At 39.0% G+C, this 22,351-nt stretch overlaps 1 protein-coding gene across 5 annotated transcripts in view; it reads left to right on the forward strand.

Moving 5' to 3' along the window:
• LOC5564933 (protein sickie) overlaps positions 1–14,587 on the forward strand; it is a 653,305-nt gene extending 638,718 nt beyond the window's left edge. For all 5 annotated transcript variants that reach the window (XM_021848047.1, XM_021848048.1, XM_021848049.1 and 2 more), the window contains 7 exons: positions 314–442; positions 531–671; positions 727–1,078; positions 1,491–2,655; positions 2,715–2,970; positions 13,296–13,951; positions 14,168–14,587. In XM_021848047.1, the coding sequence (XP_021703739.1) occupies positions 314–442; positions 531–671; positions 727–1,078; positions 1,491–2,655; positions 2,715–2,970; positions 13,296–13,895 (2,643 nt within the window). In that variant the 3' untranslated portion in view covers positions 13,896–13,951; positions 14,168–14,587. The remainder of the gene's footprint in view (positions 1–313; positions 443–530; positions 672–726; positions 1,079–1,490; positions 2,656–2,714; positions 2,971–13,295; positions 13,952–14,167) is intronic.
• Positions 14,588–22,351: the final 7,764 nt, after the last annotated feature.

The following is a 22,351-nucleotide window of genomic DNA, read 5'->3' on the forward strand; positions in this document are numbered from 1 at the left end:
TGATATCATGATTTGAATGTTTAGTGCGAACCTGATTGTCACTTGGTTGGCTTACAAGTTGATCATGATGTACTGTTAGGGAATTTATTAATCCAATAAAACCCAAAAGTTTTAAAACACGATTACATATTATTCCTTCGTTGCAATATTTTCCAATTCACGTAGAAAGTGCCCGACCCGAATATTATATCTTCCGAGTGGTATCTGTCAAAATTGTGTACATTTTTTCATAAAAAAAAAAACGATTTCAAACACACCGCGCAAACGTATTAATGCTGTGACTTATCATATTCTTCAATTTCCGGGTTTTTAGGATAGCGAAATTTTGGACATGCGACAGACAATTGAGCTGCTGCGGAAGCAGTCGATCCAGGCCGGTCTAACTACCGCCCATATGCAGAGTATGGGCGTACAAGTTAACGGACAGGTCAATGGAAATGGAGTAAGTGCATTGCAAAGTGCCATTCGAAACGAGCCAATAATTATTGATTATCGTTTCTTTTTTTCCATTTTTTTCTACCTCATCGCAGAATACAGATCAGACGACGGCGCCACCAATGCCATCCGGTGGGGAAATGCAAAGACATCATAGTTCCGACTCTATGTGCTCTTTGAATTCGGTTAGTTCTGGCTGTTCGGCTCAAGACAAAAATAAGAAGAAGAAAGGATGGGTAAGGTTCAGTTTCGCCTCTAAGTTACAATTTCTAATGATCGTCTCCCTTTCAGTTACGGAGTTCCTTCACCAAAGCATTCTCTCGCAACGCGAAGATATCGAAAACCAACCGTCACGTAAGTCAGTCTTCGAACCTGGACCAAGGATCACCGGCGGCGTCCGGAAATAATCATCATCATCACCATCACCACCATCATCATCATCACGGTACTAACGGAACTAGTAACAGTAACAATAATCACCAGCAGCAGCCTTTGACGTCGACGACGACGACGACGACAATGACAACGACGGGACACGGCGATAGGCCACCCGGAATTGGACCACCAGGAAACGCACAACTGCCTCCGCCATCGCCCACCAAGAACGGAAGCCCGCACAAAACTGTTACGCTGGTTGAAAATGGTAAGAGACTCAGTTCCATCCAGAATAGACCTGTGCGTCGATTCATTTTACGATATGCAATGCACTGCGCAAGAAATTCCTTCAGAAATTCGTGAAGGGAGTTTTCCAAGAATGTCATCTTGAAATACCTAAGACGATTCTCCTATGAACATGTCCATGTGTTCCTGTTTATTTATGTCAATTCGGATCCTGAGATATCTGCAAAACAAAAGTTTCATACTCACTAGTGTCTAGATTTTTTTCCCAGTATTCTTCCAGGATCCATGTGTTCCTTCCATTAGCAATTATATAATATAAATTTTATCAGGAATTTCAACTGAGTTTCGTGCAAAAAATCCTGCAGAATGAAAATGATTGCGCGCACAGGGCTACATCCAAAATCATCATCAATCTAATCCGTCTCCTATTCCAGCAAAACCAATCGACGCCGTCGAGCTGAACGGCAATCCAGTGGTGGAAGACCTCAAGAAGCAGCTTCGCGAGAAGGACATGGTCCTAACAGACATACGGTTAGAAGCGCTCAATTCCGCCTCCCAGCTGGAATGCCTCAAGGACACCGTGATGAAGATGCGCCACGAGATGATGAACCTCAAGCAAAACAATGAAAGACTGCAACGGTTGGTCACCACGAGATCCTTGGCGGGAAGCGAAGTATCCTTAGGTCCGGTAAGCCCCAGTGGCTCCATCGGGGAACCTCGGCGGTACAGTCTGGCCGCAGACAACGGAATGTCTCGAGCACCACTCGAACTGCCACAAAATCTCGACGAAACCGAAGAAGACAATATTCCGCCTGCTCCGGCGCCAGAACCACCACCAGCTCCCCTCAGCCCAGCAATTATTGCAGAACTGTCTCCAACGATCGAACGCGCGGCGATGGTCACTGAAATCCTAACAACCCCTGCCGAAGACGTTGCCGATCCGGTAGATGGCAAGAAGATTGCAATCGCAGTCTACCTCGGGCAACCAGAATCCTTCGCCAAATACGCCGAAGAAATGAACGAATGTGATAACTATTACCACTCGTCCCAGATGGGGGACGACATGGAAGATAAGTCAGCCGCTGAGAACGGTGACAAGAGTCGGAAATCGTTCTCGGGTGCACCGGAAGGCAACAATCCTAGTCCAAATGAATACATCATCGCCTATACCTACATCTCCGGGAAGACCACGTGGCAGAATCTCGACTACATTGTGAGGAAAACGTTCAAAGACTACCTGGGAAAGATCGACTCCGGAACCAACCTCGGACTCAACACGGATTCGATAACATCCTACCACCTGGGAGAGGCAAAACGTGGTCCAGAAATGGGATTCCCCGAGCTGCTACCTTGTGGGTACATCATCGGAAACGTCAAGACGTTGTACATCTGCCTGCAAGGCGTGGGAAGCTTAGCTTTCGATAGTTTAATCCTTCGGAACATCGTGCATCGGTACATCTCACTGTTGACTGAACATCGACGGTTGATTCTGTGCGGTCCCAGCGGAACCGGCAAGTCCTACCTGGCGCGAAAACTCGCCGAATTCTTGGTGGCTCGGTCAGGTCGCGACAACCCTGCCGAAGCGATCGCCACGTTCAAGTAAGTACCCTCAAACTCCCGCTCCTAGCATCCCATTTAACGTTTCCTTCCCTTTTTAGCGTCGACCACAAGTCCTCCAAAGAGCTGCAGCAGTACTTGGGCCACATTGCCGAGCAGGCGTCGATGTCCGAGGGTGCCGTGGAGGAACTGCCAGCTGTGATAATCCTGGACAACCTGCACCACGCGTCCGCGCTCGGTGATGTGTTCTCCTGCTTGCTAAGTGCCACCGCTGCCAAACTACCTTGCATCATCGGGACGATGTCGCAGGCCACGTGCAACACCACGAATCTGCAGCTGCACCACAACTTCCGATGGGTAAGTACCAATGGGGTACCCACGGGAGGATTACTGGGTATGATTTTCAGGGCTAACCCCCCCAGAGCCAAACAATTTGGAACAATTTATGGTACAAAACATTGAAATACAAAAAAAAATCGGCAGCTTTGCTTTTAACATTCGATTTGGCTTCAGGTGTCCCTTATCAGAAGGCCGACTACAAATGAACGTTCCCCACCGGTTGAGAGATTTGTGCCATCGTAATCTTTGAACCTATTTCATCATCTACTCGATGGGAAAGAAAAGGGAAGGGAAAGATGGGAGGAAATAGGAGTGGGATCCCTTGGAGACGGAAAATCGCATAAGCGAAATGAGAGCATGTAGCTTTATATCACAATTGGTTCAAACAGCGCCCTAAAAAGGGCACTGAAAAACGCAAGAGCGTAAAGAGAACCTATAGCTCATTACCACAGCGGGTTAAGAATAACAGAATGTCCTGAAGATTCAGGCTTCTGAAATCCGTTTCACTTATTTAGTGTTTACCAAGTAGTCGTAATCGTAGTTGCGCAAAATCTGGATAGTTCCATAATCGGAATCACAAATATCACACACAAATGAGTCAACACGCTAATTATTTGCAATGTGATAGTTGATTCGGCAGTGGCTTGTCAACGCTCTGGCCAAGAGACTGCAATTCTGCTTTGACGGTTTTGTTGAATACGTCGCCACCCTTGGAGATGGTTCAGTAATGTATAATTTTGTTGGACGACACGACTCCTAACTATTTCAATATTGCTTGAGCTGAATTGCGCCCAAGAATTTATCTGAAGGTTCACCCAGCACTTCGAAATTGGAATAGCTGGCTCAGGGCCTATTAGGTCATGCGATGCTCCATTGCGAGCAAGCTCATCAGTCAATTCATTTCAAGCGATGGAAAAATAACCGGATATCCATACAAGACCGAAGCAAGTGCTTTTATAGCAACCTGATTATCTGAACAGAAGTATTTGACTTTGCTGATTATGTGCTGTTGAAGTACTGATTCCACTCCACACATAAGAGCCTGAAAAACGGTGCAGTTTCTACCAAGTGAGTAAATTGATTCAGCCTAAGATATATATCGAAAAGACCCTTGAGCGCTGCTGTAAGAGTCGTAGAGAACGCACCATCGCCATCAAGCACATCCTTTGAAATTGGCCCAATTTTGTTTGGATTATTCTCACATCGTCCTTTTGCCACCACACAAAACATCCATATGCCAATATTGGTCGAACAACTGTTGTGTAAATCCATTTGATATACTTGGGTTTGAGGCCCCAAGTTCTACCAAAGGTTCGCCAGCATTTACCGAAAGCCATGCAAGCTTTCTTAACTCTGAAATCAATCAGAGCCAAAAAGACGTAAAGGTCGAATTCCATTGCGGTTTCGTCTTTCCGTAAAAAAGAACAATAGAAGTTTCATTCGGGTTAAATGGCCATATTGGCGACACTAACTCTTGACTAACTGAAGAGCACTTTTCTAGAAGCCTAGTTCTAGTTCTAGAAGCCGAATTTTCAACGAACTCTTCACGAATTCCTTCACGGATTTTTCCAGAAAAACTCCTAGAGATTATTTCTAGAAATCTATTAGGTACTCTTTTAGCCTCTTCCATCGATTAACAACTTCTTAAGTGATTCTTTGATTCTGTCTGAAATGTTTTAGGAATTCCTCCAGGAAACCCTTCAGGATTTTAGGTAGGCTTCCTTTTCCAGAAATCTATCTAAAGACTTCTCCGAATTTCTTTTACTTTCGGAATGCCATGCCTTTCGTAGTCGTACTTTGTACAACGCTTGTGATTTATATGCTATCGTTTTGCAACTGAGGTATCCATCGACACTAAACCAAAAAATATTCCTCAAGAATCTTCTTAAGTAAATGGGGTGAAGTTGATCACTTTTGAACGATTCGGTTCTATAGTTCCTAGTAGGATACATATATTATCATCCAAATATTTTTAAAACCTGTACTGGTTGGATGTTTATCGAATTATAAAAACGAAATTTTGATAAAACGTTTCCATAATAATAAAAACATTTTTTAGAAATCAAAAAATGGAGTTTTTGATTCCGGGTTAAGGTTGATCAGTTACTGCAGTCAATTTCCTAAAGTAAATAGATACGCTATTTATTCAATTTGGAGTCACTGAATCTGAATCAAGTCTCAAAAATCTTACAACTTGTTGATAAATCGGTCAATTTTAGAATTGAATGTTGTGAATTACAGAATACACCACAGTAAACGCCTAAAGGTATGCAATTTTCTTTGAAATTAGCAACTCGCTCACATAAAGAACATTATTTTCTCTGAAAATGATTTTTCATCATCAATGCAAATTCAAAATTGGATTCACAGAACATATCTGGAATGTATGTAAAAGTTTATTTAAATGATATCTTTATATAGCCTTGGCAATAGTCGATTGTTTGGAGGAGAACCCTTCAACAGTCCATCAAACATTTCCTAAAAAATGTGTTTTTCCATGGTATAATTATCTTAAATGTCAAACCAAGTTTAGGAACACCAAGAACAGCTATCAGGTAATGCGACATCATATAAATTGTGATGATTGAAATCGTATCATAGCTCTCTTAACAGTTTGTACATGTGGGTACATGACTGATCAACTTCTCCCCACTGATCAACTACACCCCGAATTACGGTACTATACTCTAAAATTTCGTTTACAGTATGGCCTTGAATAATGCGGTAAAATCGACAAATGCACATACAAGTCGCATAAAAATGAACGCACTATGTATGGTTCGAGTAGACAACAATTTGCAACCAGTTTATCCCAAAATCTAGATAATTTTGAAACTTGGGATCTTTAGTAAAGTTTTTTTTTTTGAAGGTGGAGCGCTATCTAATGGTACCTCATTTAGTTTAAACGCCAGGTGGTGCTAGTGGGCGTAAAACTTTTACTTTTAGCAAAGAAATTAGAATTTTTGCCACCAGGCGGCGCAATTGAGCATGAAACTTTTGTTTCGCGTATATTTCAGGATTTCGACCATTTTGAAAAAAAGCGTTTTTGCCAAAGTTGTTAGGTAAGGCACGACCTATCATTGCTTGAGTTGATTCAAAATTTTGTTACCAAGCGGCACTAGTGACCTTGAAAATTTTGTATTGCGAATATTTCAGGAGCCCAACCACTTAGAAAGATGGCGTCTTCGGCATAGTTGTTTAGTAGCTCAAAGGCTATCATTATTTTAGCCAAAAAATTCGAGATTGTGATACCATATTTTGTTTTGCAAATATTTCAAGATACTGACCACTTAGAAAGATGGCGATTTTGACGAAGTCGTTCAGTAAGTGAAGGACTTTCATTGTTTGAGCCAGTTGATTAAAATTTCAAAATTTAAAAAAGCAAAGCAAAGGTTTATGCTCATTATCGTCGCCATCTTTCTAAGTGGTCAGACTCCTGAGATATTTGCAAAACAAAATTTCACTGCACACTAGCACCGCCTGGTGGCGGAAATTCCGAACTTGAATGATCGCCCTAGATCTCCTAATCAACTTTGTCGAATATGGTTTTTCTATATTTAATCTATATCGCAAGGTATACAAAGCAAGCTTCCCAAATGTACCACCTCACTACAGTATTTCGATGACTGTCATCAACTACTTTCCACGACAGCCTTGTGAATGAACTATCCATGACAGCCTACCATGAGGTGGTCATGCGACATGCAACGATGCCGTTCGATGTGGGGTATTTAGAGGTGCGGTCGAACATCAAATTGGTATTTGTGATAACATCAGTTTTGAAGTGGTAGTTGTGCAATGCCAACTTTGGTGAGCCGAAAGTTCACGAAGTTTGCAAACTGCGAACAAATTTTTTGGTAGGCTTGTCGTCACTATCAGCTGATCGTTTTCGTTACAAATACAAGCAAACAGTGACGCGGGAATAGAGCTTAGTGACATTTGAACACACGTAGACTAGCATACGCTCGTCATACACAGTTTGTTTTTGTTTTGCTCAAAGAAACTTGCACACGCTTTCCAGACTCATCAAAATGCATATGGAAAAAATACCCAATTTGGAAAATTTATACCCGGATTCTAGGTGCTTTTCGAGACAAAGTGCATATTATTTTCCTCTAAGGTTCACAACTACATCTACACTAGGGCACCCATACCATTGGGCGTGATAACCACTATTGGGTAGGACAGGTAGGACATGTACTACGCACAAAAAAAACCTGGGTAGGACAGTAAAAGGATTGTTCTACCCATGATTCAACATAGACAAAATCAGTAGAAAGCTTTAAAAATAAATTAAACTATTTATCATCTGTTCAATATACCTACATACAGACTCCCCAGACAACCAGAATGTACGTATAATGAAATCACCTTTTGCGTTACGCGATGCCTATGTGTGCAAAGTTTCACGTATAAGATGTCATGAAAAGGCCTTATACGTACAAAAGTGGAGGCGATATACGTGCATATTTTATATGATGAAAAATAGCATGCTATGCGAGTGTGTAGATTTTATTGTGAACTAATCTGTACTCTTATGCGACTTTATTTATGATAACAAAATTTATTTGACAGCTGCTACGGATTGATCCGATTTACTTTGTACGAGTATACGGGACGAAACGAAATGTACATATGAACTCATAAAATTGCATTTTGTGCGAGAAAACTCATCGATGAAACGATTTCATCCACCATTTAGTGCGGATGTGATGCAATTTGTATGAGTAAACGACTTTGTTCGTAAATTGTTATGCGACTTATGGTTGTCTGGGTCGATTAACGTCGTACTTATTGTATGGAGAATGGAAGACATGTTGAGGTTTTTCATAGTTTCTCATGCCTATTGAAGCGTAACATAGTTTGTGCTTGACCCCAAAAAATTCTGGCTCGTGTGAAGAACGATTTAGAATATCTATAGTGAAAATCTTGGGAAACTAACGGTAAGAATTGTTACAAGAAACATCTTTCATCGTTAGTATAACTAATGGAGCAATCCTCTATGGCATTTCTGAACGAATCAATGGATTGTTTTTTTTTTTAAATATCAACACCCAACCCTGTAATTAGAGTGATGCAAATTTTGAAATTTCTGCTCCCCTATGCTTGAACGACTATTATTATAATGAACGGCATTTTCCCAAAGTTTGAAATGATTCGGAAAAAAATTTGATTGTGCACACGCCATTTGAAGTTTGTATGGAGATTACTATGGAAAACGCCAACTTTTTGTGTTAGCTACAACTTTGCCGAAGACCACATTTTGATTAAATGTCAGGATAAATTGCTATTCATAATCATAAACTGGGTTTGCATTTTGCATACTTACCCAACTGCTCGGCAGGCAACATTGGTGCTCCTGGCGGGAAGAATAGATCAAAGTAATCCAGGCTACTATGTTCTACAGCAAAAAAACGCAGTGTTGCTCTGAAAGCAATTAAATGATCATCTTAGCATGGTTTATACTTTGTTATCAATAATAGCAAATTATCCTTACGTCCTATCAAAATGTGGTCTTCGCCAAAGTTGTAGCTGGGAAGATTTCACATGAGCAGAGTTCGTTCACTTTTCCATAGATTGTTATTACGAGCAGTAAGAGGACTGAACACAAAAGGTTGCCTTTTCCATATAAACTTTGAATAGCGTGTGCACAACCAAATTTCTTCCAAATCACTTCAAATTTGGGGAGAATGATTTTCTTCATAATTGACACTTTTTAAGCATAGGGGAGCAACAATTTTAAAATTTGCATCAGTCTACTGTATATGTTCTGTAGACTATATCGAGTTCAACAGGCTTTTCAAGAGTTTAGTCTCAGATTCCCCGAGAAAAAGCTTCAGAAACCATCATAGTGATTTTTTTTAGAATACCTTCAGGGTCTCCTAGAGCGATCTCTCGTGAAATTCTTAAAAACATTTCTCTGCCAATTCTCCCAGAAATCCTTCCAGCAATTTTTTAATATGCTTAAAAGAATTTCTCAAGAATTTTCTCCGGAAAATTCATGAGAACTTAAAAGCTACTGCCTGCAGTGATTTCTTCAAGTATTATTTTGATTATTTTTCCAAAACTATCTCAGAATTTACTCCAGATATTTTTCCACTAATCCTTCAACCGAATTCTTCAGCTGTTACTGTAGAAGATCTTTCAAGTATTTCCACAGAATTTCTCCCAAGATTTTTAGAAACACTAGCTTAAGGGTTTTTTTCATGAAATTCTGCAAGAATTTCTCTACGTATTCATGTGGGTTCTTTCAAAAATTCATCCACGTTTCCTCCCGTATAGGCCTGAGTGAAAGCAAACATACTTAAACCCTTACCACTTAGCGAATACTTAACGGATTCAAATAAGTTTTTGTCAGTATACTGACCCACATATCTAGTTTCTAGAAGTGGCCAGCGGAACTCGGGAATACTCCTGTAGCCGGAGTTATTGCGGTGGGTTACTGGGTCAAGTTGGGTAGAAAAAGGCGATTTCTAAGGACTTGCCAAGTTATCTTCATTTAATTCCAACGGCAATCATTTTAATTTGCATAAATCATTAAGATCTGATATTCAACATTATAAATGAATAGTTTTTCACCATTTAGAGTGTACCAGATGCGGCCACTCTAACTTAATGCCCTGAAGAACCGGCTCTAGATTTGTTAGGTACTTAACCGTTTCAAATCTATAAAAGTATAGATTGATCATAATAGTTCACTAAAATACGTTCTCACAAGCTTGACACAGATCTTAAGATACAAATTGTGCACTTTATCATAAATTTAAGGTATCCCGGGACTCAAAAATGGCCATTTATAGGGTCAATCAAATGAAGTTGACATAATTGTTCAATTTAATCAATTATCAGAAGGTTTACGCTGATGCGTTTTTCTAAAAACTCCTTGATATAGTGGCACCATTATAGCCGATTCTGGAAATCATCTGTGACTTGAAATTTGCCTACCTCCAGGGGCACAGAAGCACAGAACCCTTGTCACCCGACCTGACCCAGTGATCCACCGCGATAACTCCTGCCACATGAACATTCCCGAGATCCTTTGACCACTTTTAGAAGCTAGATATGTGTACGAGTATACTGACAAAAAATAATTAAAATCCGTTAAGTATTCGTTGTGCGGTGAGAATTTTAGTAATTTTTCTTTCACTCAGGCCTATACGGGTTAAGCCGCTTCGAAAGTCCAGGAGTTGTTTCAGAGGTCCTTGTTCATTAAGGACGACATTATTGCTTTACATTTAAAGGTTTACATTTAAAACATACATGGGTTTCAAAAGAAGTTACTTATGGATTTTCTCCAAAAATATCTCACGGACTTATTATTCAGATGTTTTTTTTCAATTTCCCTAGAGATAGGGTAGGTGTACCAGTTATGGGCATAGTGGTTTCCTATTTCGCCATACGTGATTACTTTAATGTCTTCAAATTTTGAAAACTTTTGTGTGTTGTAGTAGTTAGATTTAAGATATATCTTGATGATAAAACATTCAAAAAGATTTAAAATGTGAAAGTTATAAAAAATTTACATATGACCAAATAGGGATCCACTATGGCTATAACTGGTACACTTTCCCTATAACAGAAAGAATTCCTGAAAAACAAAAATGTCAACTCTTACTTGAGAAAAGCTCATAGAATTAGTGGAGAATGAAATCCTAGCGAAGATCGTGAAAAAAAACACATACAGTAAATAATACGAGCATTAATACCTGTCGTAATGTCACGAGGAATTCTCAAAAAAATCTTAGTTATTAGAGTAATACCTAATGGTTTTATAAGTTATGGGTTTGCCAAAGACTAAAGAGAGCATGCAGAATTACCTTTATATTTCCCAGGGGCTGCCTAACCTACGTTCTCTAACTGTACGACGGCCTAAGCCGCCGGATGCTGGACGCCTTTGCTCACACCACTTCACCGCATAGGTACTATTTATCGGCGATCTTGCACCGCACTTCTTCTACCGTAATCGGCGTTTTCGGAATTGGGGTCTCGAACTTCGTTCTTCTTCTGAACGCCAAAGCACAACTCTGGCCAATTTTAGCGCACACTATATGGGCGCGGTAGCGGTTTAAGGGGGCTTTAAACGTGAGCGAGATACCCTATTTTCTCTAGCACACGCAAACCACCAGTAGATTTTAATATTCACTAAGGGTACAATGATTCTTCTCTACGACACTTTTAGGAGTCTTGGGTGTTATCAAAGACCCACGTGGATCACTTCTCAAGTGGATACAAACACCAAATATCCAGGAGCATGAACCGGTCACGAAACACGTCTTACTTGTTCGAGTCGCAAGCACCAAGTGACCGATCTTCTATCCCCCCGATCAATTCGGGAATAGCATCACTTGGTCCAACTTTTTGACATTTCAATTTTCGCCCATTCGTATCGCGAGTGGGGTTTTAGAACAGCAGTGGATACTGAGCTAGGGACGTTTTTCCAACGGCGTGTTGATAGGCAAGTTTTTTCAAAAATAATAAATTTAACTTCTAGTGTAATCTATGTATGGTTAATTGTTACTTGGTGAAATTTATGATACATTAGAAATGTAACAGTTTAAAGAATCAACTTTTATTTCCTGGGTCTCATTAGGTTTCGTTTTATTTTCTTGCTTTTCGACCTTATTTTCCTCAAAATTGGGAACTATTTTCGAAAAAATATTTGGTACCGGTTGTGCGTAATGATGATGGTTATCACGCCTACCAAATATTTTTTCGAGTAAATCCTCCATTAACAAGATATTTGATGTTAGATGCCATTCCCCATACAAAATAAAATGAGAAAACTCCTGCTGATCAACTGTGGGCAAGAGCAATGCAGGTAATCCATTTCCAGTTTAGGGATTCATAGGGTTAACATTTTTCTTAGCTTCACTGTGCCCAAAATATTTGTCAACGTTTGTCCCATGATTTGGAACGTGGACGCGCCTCTGATTCTAACTACACTAATGAACTGATTCAAATACAACTAAATGCAAAAACGAACAAAAAATTAAAATAGTTACATAACACAGTGGTGTGTTTGTTGCAGGCCCTAGACATTCATATATCGATACACAGTGTTCTTCGTAGCCTGGATGTCCTGGGCGATAAGTGCCACTGTCAGTTGTATGAACTGTGAAATAAAGACCATTGTTTTGTTTAATTGTTCGTTATGGTTTGATTAGGTATCAATTTTTGATATCGGTAAATCAGCTAAAAATGTGCCAAAAAGTTGAAACACATTCAACATTTCGATGGTTTTGGAAGAAGAGCAAACATTGAAAGGCATCCTGCAAACCTCCAAGCAAACAATCAGTTATTTTATTGCGACACTTGCTCGATACGGATCATAAAAATTAAACAAAACTTCGCATTCTGATTGCACTCTCGATTTAATTTACCCGAAAATGGGTAAACACATGGAAATGTTGACTACGCTAGAAGTCGTCCCGTGCCATGGGCCTGGTTTGTTGCCAACCACTACATGAACAAAACATTAAAACAAATCAACATAAAGTAATGTTAAGCACACCACGTTGAAAACACTCCAATGTGGGTAAAATTGACATTTTTTAGTGGGTGTAAAATACACTCCACATAAAAACATCAAACAAAATGACATAGGGGAAGTGGTGGTAAAATGAACACCGTGCCTTTTACCGAGAAAAAACAAATTTCGATGAATTTTTATCACGCACGGACGATTTAGAGCATAAATCTGAGTGTTCGAGTTGATCCGTAGGTCAATTGAAGTGAAAATATCAACGAAAACTAAGATTTTAGAAAACCACGTTCGAAAATTAGAACTGACGTAACTTTTAGTTCGGAAGACTTGAGGTTTTTCAGTGAGGTGATTATCGTTATGATATGATGTCAAATGTGATACCTTTAGAATTATTTTTGAATGGGTTTCAAGCATTAATGGATGTATTTTCGGTGAGGCAATGAAAATTTTCAGAAATATTTGTTTTGCTCACGTTTTTTCCATGGTGTTCGTTTTACCACCAATCGCTGTTCATTTTACCCACATAGTGCAGGTAAAATGAACATTTGCATCGCTTTCTGATAGCGATGAAAATATGTGAAAATTTAGCTATTTTAGTCTGAATCCATGTCGCTGCTATAGATTACATCCCTATTTTTGATGTTGTGCGATAGAACTATACAAATTTCTCGTTTTTCTATCAGAAACAAGACGATTTCCTTAAGGTGTTCATTTTACCACCCCTTCCCCTAATTGTAACCACAGGTTACAAACTCAACATGTTATGTTTGTGGTTTTATCTCTTACTTTCAATAGTTCTTTTACCCTTTCTTTTAAAATCAGATGAACTTATTTTTATCATTTTTTCCCTCTTCTACAGGTACTAACAGCCAACCACATGGAACCGGTGAAGGGCTTCCTGGGCCGGTATCTCCGGCGAAAGCTGTTCAATATGGAACTCCACTCGCAAACACCCCAACCGCAGTTGGAAAAGGTCCTGAAGTGGCTCCCATCGGTGTGGCAGCACATCAACAGCTTCCTGGAGACGCACAACTCCAGCGACGTCACCATCGGACCCCGGCTGTTCCTGTCCTGTCCGATGAATCTGCAAGACTCGCAAAGTTGGTTCACCGACGTGTGGAACTACCATCTGGCCCCCTATCTGATGGATGCCGTTCGAGAGGGAGTGCAACTGTACGGGCGAAGGGGTGGCACCTGGGTTGATCCTTGCACGTTCGTCCGAGAAACGTACCCCTGGCCCATAGGGCCTACGACGGTTCCCCAGCTGAGGCAAATCACCGCAGATGATGTGGGACTGGAGGCAAGCGCACCGGCCAATTCCGAAAACCAGGATCCCCTGTTGAATATGCTGATGCGACTGCAGGAAGCGGCCAACTACAACGGCAACCAGGAGCCGGACTCCGATTGTGCCAGTTTGGATTCGAACATGACCCACGACAGCTCGGCCGGGGCCGATTAAGAGGGATTTTTGGACGTTATGGGTCTTGTAGGGAAAGGTGGCAGAGAACATTGTTATTAAGGGGGCAGGATCCGTCATTGATTTCAAAATTTTCAAAAGCAGTTTTTTCGTTGAAAATCAACAAAATTTACAGGAAAATGTGTTCACTGTATTCTATTCTTTAACCGAAATACAGTGAACATATTTTCATCGAATATTTTTTGGAATTGAACAGAAAAACTGGTTTTGAAATTTCGATAATGACGATGATTACGATGACGGAGCGTTGAACGTTAATGCAAAACGTGTATCCATAATTCAATTCGGTAATGATGAAGAGAAGCCGATATTATCACGTGTCAAATGAATTGAACGAAAATTAAGCAAACTGTTTTTTTTTTTTCAGTATTTATTAAAAACGATTAATTTGTTATACCGGCCAGTCACGTGGAATATTAAAGTTTTGCCAACTTTTCATCGCCCGCATCGCGAAACAATGAAGCAGCGCAAACCGTGCAGGCGAATAATTAATTGAAATGTAAGGAAGTGGACAACAAAAATAATAATAATTAAACCCATTGTGTACGATGGGAGGGGGCCATCTGCCTTGCACCCTCCCCGCAGTACACGATGATAAGTGGCACCGGGGTCAAAAGTAATTGAACACAAATTCGATGAGAGCCACTGACTGTTCGATATTGCGCTTCGCTGTTGCTGTCAATGCAGGGCCTTTAATTGAAAGCAATGAGTTTTGAACTCAATCAAATTAATTTTTGCATTTTTCATCTTTCGGAATTGGTTTGTAATTTTTCAAATTTATTGGCTACATTTCATCATTTACGGGAGTGATGGTCAGAGCTACCTGTGGTTTGTTTGAATGCCACATTTGGCGGGCGGTGAATTTCGATTGCAGTTCTGAAATCATATTTAGTGTACATTGAAACCTCCATTTACGAATGCTGATAATCAATAATGGCGCGGTCTCTAGCAACGTTGTTCAGCAGATCAAGCACATCCGGATAGCAAAGATTTTGGTTAGCAAGTTTGCCGCTAGGAGGCGTTAATGAGCATGTAAAATTGGGGAGCATGTAAAGTTGTTCAGGATGTCAAGGACATGATTTAAAAAATTTCCGCTTGATGCCGCTAGTGAGCAAATAAAATTGAGGATTTCAAACGAGCCATATCTTCTGATCCAGATAAGATGGAAAATTGGTGTCTTGAAAAGTCAATCAGAACAGAGTCTGTGGAATGCGAAGTAGATCAGACATGAAACTCTTGAATATGATGTCAGACCTGAATCGTTCAATTATAAGGTGAATCAGACATGATTTGGTAAAACATAATTAGACCAATCGAGAACCTTTTCAAAATGAAGCGAATCAGTCTAAAATTATTTGAACATGGAGTGAATTAGATATGAATTAATTGCTTGGAACTGAAGGGAATCAGACATAAAGTTTAGTCTTGAAGTCTTGACTACAAGCCTGTCGAAAAAACTTGATATAGGAAAAGTGTACCAGTTATGGCTATAGTGGTTCCCTATTTGGCCATATGTGAATTCTCGAAAACTTTCACATCTCTAAAACTTTCGAATGTTTTAACATCAAGACATATTTGAAATCAACCTACCTAGACACAAAGAATGGTTAGGAATTTGAAAACAATTAAATTATTACGTATGGCGAAATAGGGAACCATTCTGGCCATAACTGATACGTCTACCCTAGTATTCGTGTTTTAACCATCCCCCAATGAGAATATATACTAAGGTGAGGAAGAAGCAGCAAAGGTTATGTATTAGTAACGAGAAAAAACGTAAACAAAAATCTTATACGTCACTATTTTACACGGCTTCTTATGGGAGCTCGCTTGCTTATAGTTGTGATATATTTTGCACCGTACACGGATGTTACTCACACTAAATGTTGTCTTCCTCACCTCGGTATTCGTTTTTCACCAAAACCTTATTTTTGCATGAAACGTCGAGAAATGGTGTTACTTTTTTTGCACGGTTTTTGAAATTTTGAACTGAAAACTTTTTTTGCACAGTACGCATCCCCCTTGCAAAAACAGAATCGGGTGTAATTATGAATGTTTGTACACCTTTCGAAAACAATTATTCTATCAACCTAAAACAAATTCCGACTCATTACGTAAATGGAGGTTCCAATGTGGTACTACTAGATTGTACCCTTTATGTTTCGTTGCCTCAACCAAGTAGTAGCTGTTCATGTTTAAGTGTATTCAAACATAAAATGTGACAAATAGGAACCAGCATGGGAATCGGAAACAATAATTAATGTTTGCAACTGTGACACTCTGTGAAATGTAGACTCCAACTTTTCCCCCTTCCTCCAGCTGTTTGTAGAGCGTCCTAAATCGACTGATCACGGAGCAAATGAGAAATATTTGTATAATAACTGCTAAACTCACTTGTTAGACTGTAAATATACACAAAACACAATAATGCGAAAGAATTAACATCAGAAATCTTTATACACTATAAGGGTACCATCTTTAGCTAGAGAACGAAATAAATTATATTTAAGGAGTAGAACGATACTCACCAAGTTAGACAATGTAACACACACACTCATAAGTACGCGTATCTCAGTGTAGATTTTTGTACCGCATTGTAGAATTGCTTCAAAAGCTTTAATATTCGAATCGTACATTTAACGCCAATTTGGATATTCTCACACTCACAGCCATTTACTAATACAATAACTTATTCTATATACAAAGGGTAAATTAAGTCAAAAGTTGAAACATTTCCATCAGTACCGCTGCAAATTGAGTAAAGCATTAACCATTATGTGTTACACGTAACGTATCAAGAAAATTTCCAAAGAAACGTCCCCCCAGCGTCAACCGGATTTTCGTTCTAGATAGTCGCAAGTTCCCCCTCCCCTTTATACCGAGCACTCGTCAACCCCCCCAATCATCACGCTCGTAGATCCACAAGTTAGAATAAAGAAGCTCAATTGCCTTGCGAATCTTAATTGTCCCCACGACCGCGACGACGACGAGTGCCGTGCGTTTTCGCGAGAGAATCTTATGATATGAGCAATGGGTGCTTTTGCATGTCCGCGGAGGAACTGTCGCTTATTGAACTTAATTGCGAACAATTTAAAACGGGCAACAAATCAATAAACGACAACCAGATTGCGAACAAATAGAAAAAAAAACGGTGGGAGCTCACGGAACGGACTCTAATCTGAAAAATGCCAATTTACTATTACGATCTAACCTAATATACCGATTACTCTTATTGATCAACCTATTATTGATGCAAATTGTATGTATTGAAGGGAAAAGTATTTGTATTCGGACTGTGGAAGCGGGGATTTAGAAGAAAAAAAAAAAGAACAACAACAAACAAACTATTGAAGGAAAACAAAACTTTATTGCTATTATTATATTATACAACAGAACAGAACATCAAACTACACAATATGTATATTACGATGGGGTGTGGACAGGCGAGACGACCCCTCGTTTATTGAATATCGGATCTTCAATAAACAACCAACCAATGGAACGTGATTTAAATTATTTAAACATGTTTGTGCTGTTTCCATCCGAAAGTTCATGGGGAATGGGTTGAGGAATTGTCAGGACGAAAAGCGTATTGTAAAACGGAGTAACTTTGGGTCTATGCAATGTCTTTGTCTTTAGTAATGTAACTTTGTAATGTCCACGGCGTGAAAGGTATGTGTTTTATCAATTACCTGGCCAGTTTCCATAATCCATAATTCCTTTTAATTCCGCCCTAATTACTTATCTTTGACAGATACGCGTATTTCGACTACCATTAAGCCTATTCATGTGACAGCTCCGTGTATGCATTTGTTTACATCTGTCGAAGAGTGGTGTATTATCCGAAAAAGAACGTGCGTCGTATGAAGAAGCGAAGAGTTTTAGACCAATCAGTCTGACCTCTTTCTTCCGAAATGTTTGGAACGCATTATCGATCATCTCACCCGTGAAGTTTATTTGGCAAACATGCCTCTTCATGTGAATCAAAATGCTTACAATCTGGAAAGTCCACAGTGACTCTTTTACACAACTTGAGAAAGCATTCGCTCAGAAGCAATTTTTAGGTGTTTCCTTGGATATTGAAGGTGCTTTTGATAACGTGTCTTTCGATGCCATATTGGAAGCTGCGCGAAACCATGGGCTACCTACAATGATTACCAATTGGATTCATCAAATGCTGTATCCAGCTGATTTTGAAAAAAAGGTCATTGTTATATCATGACTATTGTGTACACTACATTTAATTTGCCTAGAAAAATATCAATTTTTGGTTTTTAACGTTTTTAAAGCTGAAAAATAAAGTTGGTATTCAACGACGTACTTTAAAGTTTCTTCAAATTTGTGTGAACATCGCCTGAACAAAGGTTGGTCATGAAATTTATTAAAATGTTATTGAACATGATGCTGAATAAAACTGCCATAATGGTGTTTGTTAAATGAGTGAATGTTAGTTGGGTAATTATAGTGCAGCGGTTGCCATCTTAAGGTGAAGTAGGCCGTCATTGAAATTTGTACGCGTCGTTGATGACTGTTGCTAATTTATCTCACGATTTCGAATCAAAGAAAATCAGAGTTGCTAAATCCATTGCCGAAATCAAAGAAAATCAAAGTTGCTAAATCCATTGCCGTTTTCAAAAATATCATAGCACGTCTAGTTTTTGAGATATTGGCTGTTGAAAATGCAAAAAATGACTATTTCAGCCAACTTGCATGCAAGTTTGCCTGCTTGGAAGGTAATATATTGGCTTAATTTACAACAGAATTCAAACTTTATGTGTATAGCAATACTTATCATCAAAGTTTGTAATACTTTCGATGCGGAAAACTTATTTTTTGATGGTTTAGAGAATTGTTGTTTTTTGCCATACAGAAGAAACGAAGAATTTTGTATGGAGACTGCAAGCATGTTGAAAAAATCGGTTTAATCGAAAAATTATCGTGTAATCTCAATCAAATTATGTCTGAAATGGAAGTTCAAGTTCTATTTTGCATGCTTAGTGGATTAGATTACAAAAAAGTTTGATAAATTGTACTTTAAATTTCATGTAAACATTAATAAAACCAGTTTTTTATACAACTTTGGCGACCTGTAGCTAAAAATTGTGACGTGCTGGAACATTTCAGAGAACGGCACCAGATTCAGCAACCCCAAATCTACTAGAGACACATGATTTGATCCTTGAGACACGCAAAAATGTCATTTTTGCTACGCTGTGTAATTGGTACAAGGAGTATATGAGAGCCTAATTATGGAAATACTCTGGAGGCGGTTTGTTTACATTTTTTGATCAATAAAATAAAAGAAATGAAGTCGTTTTACGGGTGACTTCCACGACGGGACGGTTCGGTAAAGTCATTATCTTCCGATTTTGTGCTTAATTACTAGGATTTTTCAATCACACATTCGAAAATATTCGCAAGCGGCAGCTGCTGATTTCATGGTAAAGAGGGTTGTTCCAGCGATACTCGTTTTTTGAGTGTTCGCTTTTTTTCCCCAAAATTTGGCACTGGAAAGGTAATGTGAGTTCATTAATGCTGTTTTGTATGAAAAATTTTAATTTTCACTACATTTCGACTCCTTTTAGAAAATTCAGTTGCTCCCTTGAACCCATTGCGATAAATTGATTTATTGTTTACATAACAAAAAATTTTTGGAAAATTTTATGAGCAATCACTTTATTACTTATTAACTTTGCATTTTGTGCAAATATTCGATAGTCTATAATTGGTACACTTTTATGTCGTATGCTAGGAACACGACTGCCATAATTGGTACAAAGACATCGCTTTTTAAAACCAAGCTTTAAGTAAATTTGGTACTGAAACTGTTTAATTTAATTGTTTCGCAAGGCTTCAGACTAGTTATTTACACCAACAAGTCATGCTCACGTTTTAGGAACACGAATAAAATCTGATTTATCTCCATACGGTTGACCTATTATCACTGACTAAACTGACGTGACTCTCGATTGCAGACGGTAACCGAAAATATGCAACGGTCAATTCAAATGATGAGTGGTCGCGAATGTCAAACTGATGCATCGTCAATAGTACGAAGGTGACATTTATACAACGAGCATCTTCATCAGTCAACATATAAGCACAAACATTGCACAACCGAATACCTTTCCGTTGTCTCTAAATTTGTAATATCGCGAAAAAGTTGAATATGGGTCGATTTTGTGAGGTAGGGTAGAAGCACCGGTTTTGGCCATACACCAGTTGTAGCCATAGTGGATTATACACTGTTTTACATAGCCAATCAGCATGAAACCTTTGGTGTTCAGTAGATCACATTCATATGATACAGCTACCTTCATTTACTCGTTTGAATTGATTCGAAACATAAGAAAATCAATTGATTTTCCTTAAAATTTTAACTCCCATACACCTAATTTGGCCAGGGCACTCCTAATTTCGCCACTCTCATGAGAAATCAATGCGATTGGCCAATTTAGGAACTGAAGTTAAATCGCTGGCCGAAACTGGTTCCGTTGGCGTATATTGACCAACGGGATTTTCAAAGTGAAAAAAAAGGTTTTAGCTCAGTTTTGATATTTTACACACATAACATGGATTGAAAGCTTGCATTTGACATATTTGTAGTGTAAATACGGCTTCCCATTTAATTTTTATTGACATTTTCTCTTAGGCTTGCCAAAACCGGTGATTTTACCCTAATTACACTAAGGTTTTTTTTTTACACGGGGATACGTGCCGCGTAAAAAAAACCGTGCAAAAAAAAACCGCGTTATTTCCGAAACCCGTGCAAAAAACAAAAACGTGTAAATTCCAAAATCCGTGCAAAAAAAGTGGTAATTCCGAAATCCGTGCAAACAAAACATGTAAATTCCAAAAACAGTATACAAAAAATCCGCGAATAAAAGTCATTATGAAAAATCCACACAAAGAACTAAAATACGTGAAAAATGTTCATAGCTTCAATTTAAAAATGTGTTATTTAAAAAAAAAATGTCCAAAACTAGCGTACTGATTCCAAAAAACTATGTGGTACAAAACGCGTCAATTAAAAATTACAGTTAACTCTCCCTTACTCGATATTGAGATACTATCGAGTTATGGAGGCATCGCGTTACAGAACACAAAATCAGTGCAATTGATATCCAAGGGACCATCGAGTTAGCCATGAAAACCAACTTTTACTATAGTTCTCTAACTCGATATCGATATACTGAAAATCGAGTAAGTGAAAATTAACTGTAGTTTGTTAGTTAGTTGTAAGTACCCACCAATAAGGATCTATAAACTTATTCGTGATCGAACGTCTTCACCCGCCGCATAATGGCTAGTGTTTCGAGGTGATATTTATTTGTTTAAATGCGAAATCATCGCCTCCAACAAGCCTCTAATACTCAGTGTCATATGAACGATCGAAGCACATCGATTGTCGCAACAGACAAACACTTCGTTGAACGTCTTCCATCATACTAAGGGAACGTCCATAAATGACGTAGCATTTTTGGCAGATTTTAGACACTCCCATCTACCATCGTAGCCTATTTCCCCATACCATGGGGTCATGGTTCATCACAAATCCGTAGCCACCCATTTCCCCCTAAAAGCTAAGTCATTGATGGACGTTCCCTAATTTACAACCACAAGCATTCGCTGCCACTATACGGCAGAATGGATTGGAATGATTTTTACGATTAAAAAAGAAGATCATGTATCTCATATCAAGCGTGTGCTAGAATAAGGGCGTAAGTCGCATGGTCGATTTCTCTTCATCGATCTAGGCAGCGATGCAATCTTGCGTCCTGAGGTGTAAAAAATCTGATCAACCCACATTTTGTCACATCAATTCCGAAAAGAGAGAATCGATGAAGAGAAATCGATCATGCGACGTACGCCCTCATTCTAGCACACGCATAATATGTGTTTGTTTGATATCGCATAAGAACGTCGAGAGAATGAAAGTGATGACTGATTTCCAATGAGATTACATACCAAGGTGTGGAAGAAGAAGGAAAGGCTATGTATTAGTAAAAAAAAAACATAAACAAAAAAGCTACGTCACTAATTTGCATGACTTCTAAAGGGAGCTCGGTGGCTTGTAGTTATGAAACATTTAACACAGTACACCTGGTGATACGCACACTAAATGTCTTCTTCCACTCCTCGGTATATATTCTCATTTCCTAGTTTCCTACAACCTCACCTCTGACCTGGAGCACATTGGAGGAGGATTATTCCTGAGTACGAATGTGTGCGTTTATCTCTCGTTGCACGTTTACAGTACATATTCGTTTATTGCTATTTTGTCAATTGATTTTGAGTTGCAACGTATTGATATTAAAATAAAATCAATACCATATTTAAATCAACCATAAACCTTATATTTGCCTACATGTATTTTAACGTTGCATTGATAATGCATGAGCTTTATAGTTAGCGAATAAAATTCATAAACGCAGGGT

This window comes from Aedes aegypti, chromosome 2, assembly GCF_002204515.2.
Source record: "Aedes aegypti strain LVP_AGWG chromosome 2, AaegL5.0 Primary Assembly, whole genome shotgun sequence".
NCBI lineage: Eukaryota > Metazoa > Arthropoda > Insecta > Diptera > Culicidae > Aedes > Aedes aegypti.